Source organism: Ursus maritimus, unplaced genomic scaffold (genome assembly GCF_017311325.1).
Source record: "Ursus maritimus isolate PB19 unplaced genomic scaffold, ASM1731132v1 scaffold_14, whole genome shotgun sequence".
In the NCBI taxonomy this organism is placed as follows: Eukaryota; Metazoa; Chordata; class Mammalia; order Carnivora; family Ursidae; genus Ursus; species Ursus maritimus.
In genome coordinates, this window is record NW_024423786.1 from 57,569,874 (window position 1) to 57,573,614 (window position 3,741).

The 3,741-nt window shown below is 65.1% G+C and overlaps 1 protein-coding gene across 3 annotated transcripts in view; it reads left to right on the forward strand.

Annotated features, from left to right (window-relative positions):
• Positions 1-3,741, forward strand: part of POLRMT (RNA polymerase mitochondrial) — a 16,666-nt gene that overhangs the window by 11,954 nt on the left and 971 nt on the right. For 2 of the 3 annotated variants that reach the window (XM_040629811.1, XM_040629812.1), the window contains one exon: positions 218-290. In XM_040629811.1, the coding sequence (XP_040485745.1) occupies positions 218-290 (73 nt within the window). Of the gene's footprint in view, positions 1-217; positions 411-3,741 lie in introns of all 3 variants that reach the window. The other variant, XR_005834695.1, reaches the window with a different exon arrangement.

A 3,741-nucleotide genomic window follows, 5' to 3' on the forward strand; every position in this document is an offset into this window, starting at 1 on the left:
GGGGGGGAATGACGGGGGGCGAAGAGTTTCCTTCCTAAGAGAACTGTCCACCCATGTGCCGAGCATGACACGCAGCGGCTGGGACGCACACAGGTGGGGGGTGTGAGCATGCTAGCCGAGTGGTGGGGGGCTTGAGGTGAGGAGGGAAGGAGCAGGAAGGGGGAAGGGACCACGAAGGGCAGCCCCCTCCTCACAGGAGACCCTTATCCTGTGGCAGGAAAGGCCTGACCTTTGTCTCCGTGCACGACTGCTTCTGGACCCACGCGGCTGACGTGGAGGTCATGAACCAGGTGCTGCCCACCCTGTACCCACCCCCAGATGGCAGCAGGCACCCTTGATCCCGTGGCCCTTGCCTTGTGGCACTTGTCAGCCTCGGTCCGGCCATCAGCTCAGGGTTGGGCAGGGGAGTGGTGACCAGGTGGAGCCCTCGACTTGCTGGATGACTAGATGTATGAGTCAGGCAGATGGTGGCCCTTGAGTGCGTTGTGGGAATAGAGACACCTGGAAAAGAAGAACTGGGGGAGTGCAGGTGGTAGAGGAGAAGACTTCCCAGTATCAGGAAGCATTCCATTCATGTTTATGAGCGGGCACTCAGCAGTTCGCTCTGTATATTGGTGCTCAATGTATTTGCGAGTGGCAGGTGCTTAGATACATCGGCACGCGGCATACAGGAGGCTCTCCCGACGCAGCGGGCGCAGTGTCAGCGGCACTCGGCCCTCTGGCCGCGCAGCTGGCGCATGTCTCGATGTGCAATGCTGGTGACCCACTGAGAATTCGGGAGGCACAGCAACGACTGCACACGAGTACACTCTTGCTGCTCGTCATGGGCACTTCCTGTGCTTGCTGTATCTGTGGCAGCACAGTACATATCTCCTACATACAAGAGTGTTCCATGCATACTGGCCGTATGACAGGTAGGTCTCATGCCTGCTTCACATATGCAGTAGGTGCTCTATTTCAACTACACACAAGTACTGGATTAATGCTTGCTGTATACAGCAGGTACTCGATGCCTGCTTGCTGTATATATATGGCAACGAGGTCATTGCATCGCTAACTACATACAGTAGGTGCTCAGTTTTGCTTTGGTAACAGACCGGTGGTATCTGTAGCTGTAGGCAAAGGGGCTCACCTATGCACTTTCGCTGTATACAGGAGTGTTACGTGGAGCAGCAGATTTCTTGAGAACCTTGGCTAGCATACAGAAGTGCCAACTACCTGCTCACTCTCCACGGGCACAGTCTCCGCGTTCTTGCTGTATACAGCAGGGTGCTCGCAGCATGTTATTTATCTATCGACGGTGTGTGTCTGGTGCCAGCAGGTACCGGTACTACGCCTGCGGCATGCCAAGTGCACTCTGGCACACCGGCCTCACGGAGAAGGTGCTGATGCCCCTCTTGCTGTATCCAGCAGGGCACTCAGTACAGCGCAGTGGTATGTGCACTGGATGTATAAGTGGATGCCCAGCACCTGCTGGATGTGTGCAGGAGGCGCCCACCTATGCTTGCAGTATATAATGTTCCTGCTGTATAGCGGGGCGCTTGAATAACATGCGCTGTACACGAGCACACTCCTCGCGCCGGCTGCCGTAGGGGAAGCTCCCACGCACGCACGCTGGCACTCCAGGTGCGCCGCTGCACTCGCCACGCAGCCCAACCGCACGAGGCCTGCCAGGTACGCCCTGGCGCGCAGCCGCCGCGCGGCCCCTGCCCCGCCCCAGGCGAAGAAGAACTCGATCCTGCTGCACAAAGTGCAGCACGCCTCAACTCGGGCGTGTTCAACAACCAGGAGAACGCACATCATCCAGGAGATCGTCAAGTTACGACCGCGAGATGGTGCAGCAGGCGGAGCTGGGCCAGCGTGGCTCTTCCCCTGCTCGCCGCGCAGGTCACCTCGGCCATCTGCCCGCTGCAGCAAGCCGTGGCGCAGAGCTTCTGCCCGCGGTGCGCATGGAGCCCGCTTGTGGGGCCGCTGGCGCTCGGCTCGCCGCGCCTCGTGCGACCGCCGCCCCCGGGGCCCGCCCGGCGGCCCCTCCACCGCCGCCTCTCCGGGGCGACGCCCTCGCCGCCGCTTCCGAGCCCCCGGGCGCCCCCGCGGGCGCCGCGGACCTGCCCTACTTCGGCATGCGCCTCGGCTCCCCGCCGCCCGGCCGACCGCGCTGCCCCGCGCGCCGTTTGGGAGCCGCGCCCGCCTGCTGAGCGCGTCACAGCCCTCGCTGCCCCACGGCGCGCTCGGCGGCCCGGCTCGCGGCCTCGCCGCGCCCGGCCAGACAGCTCCACGCCATGCTTAGGCCCGCGCCGCCGCCTGGCGCGGCCCCAGCTCGCGGACTCGCAGGGGATCTCGGCCTCGCCGAGCGCGGCCGCGGTGGCTCTCGACCCGCTGGACTCCGCGCGCTCGCGCCTCTCGTCCAACTTGTGACCTTCGCCACGCCAGCCAAGCCTCGGGCCGGGCGGGCGGGGCCGAATCATCACACCAAGCCATGCCATTGCACTGCCCGACCGCGGTCCCGCCCGCCAGAAGACCATAGAGAGGAGTCCTAAGGTGGTTGTGGGTCGGACGGGCGGGCCGGGCGGCGTGGGACCTCCAAGCCTCCCGTGCTCCCCTCGCCCTGCGTCCCACCCACGCCCCGCCCCCACCCCGGCGAGCGGCTCGCCCAGGCCGCCTCGAGCGATTGGGGCCCTTCACCTCGGATTGCCTGGAGTTCCACCGTGAAACGCGGGACGAGGATGGCCCCTGGGCCGAAAGAGATGGCCTGGAGTCCATGCCGCCCCTCACACCCCTAAGTGTGGCCCATCCGATTGAGGATTCTTTGTTTTAAGTGACAATGCGGCCCGCCGAGCTTCCGTTGCCCCCACGACGCTCACGCAGCTACCAGTCCTGGCCCCCGTCCACGCGGCGTCTCCGTGGTTTGAAGCCTCCCCCGGAGCGAGCACACCCAGCCCCCTCCAGCGCCCGGGCGCCCAGGGGCTAGCAGTCCCGCTGCGCCAGGGGCGGGGGTGAGAGCGGCGCCGCGGCCGTGATGAATGTACTGAAGAGCCTGAGGCGAGCGCGCCGCCACGCGCTCCGCCTAACTCCCACCCCCATTCGCGCGCAATAGTGCATTGGCAGGCGTCCAGCCTGCCAGCCTCTGATTGCTCGGCGCCAGAATCCCAGGGGGTCAGGCCCCGGCCGGGCGCAGCAGAAGGACACTGGCTCCCGTGGGTGACAACGCGGCTTGCTTTCCAACATGGTACGAGGGCCGGCGGCTCGCGCGCGCCTGGCTGGGCGAGTGGCCACGGGGACCACCGCTGGGGACCGCAAACCTCAGCTGAAGAAGTGGAGTGCTTTACACCTGCTCCAGGTCGAAGGCCCTGCAGAGCAGGCCAGCACTGACGCTGTGGGGCGGCCGCGCCGGACCTCACGCCCGGCGGCACGGAGGCCCCAGCTCCCCACCTATCTTGGGCACGGACTCCAGCGTGTGTGCACTTGCCAAACCACACGTTCTTGGAGTGCCTGGGGGACCTGAAGACGAGGGTAGGGTGAGGAGTGAAGGCGTAAGCTGGCAGGGAGGTGTGGGCCCGGCCGCACGGGGTTGAGGGTACTTCACCTAAAGCCCGAACAGAATACGTCACCAGAAAACCTGACAGGTGTGTGCAGATGGGCTGGCTGTGCAGATCGGACAACTGCTCCCCGGCACACCTGGGGGCGGGGGAGGGAGCGAGGGGCTGGGGCGAAGCGGACTGGGCCGCCGAGGGCAGGCAG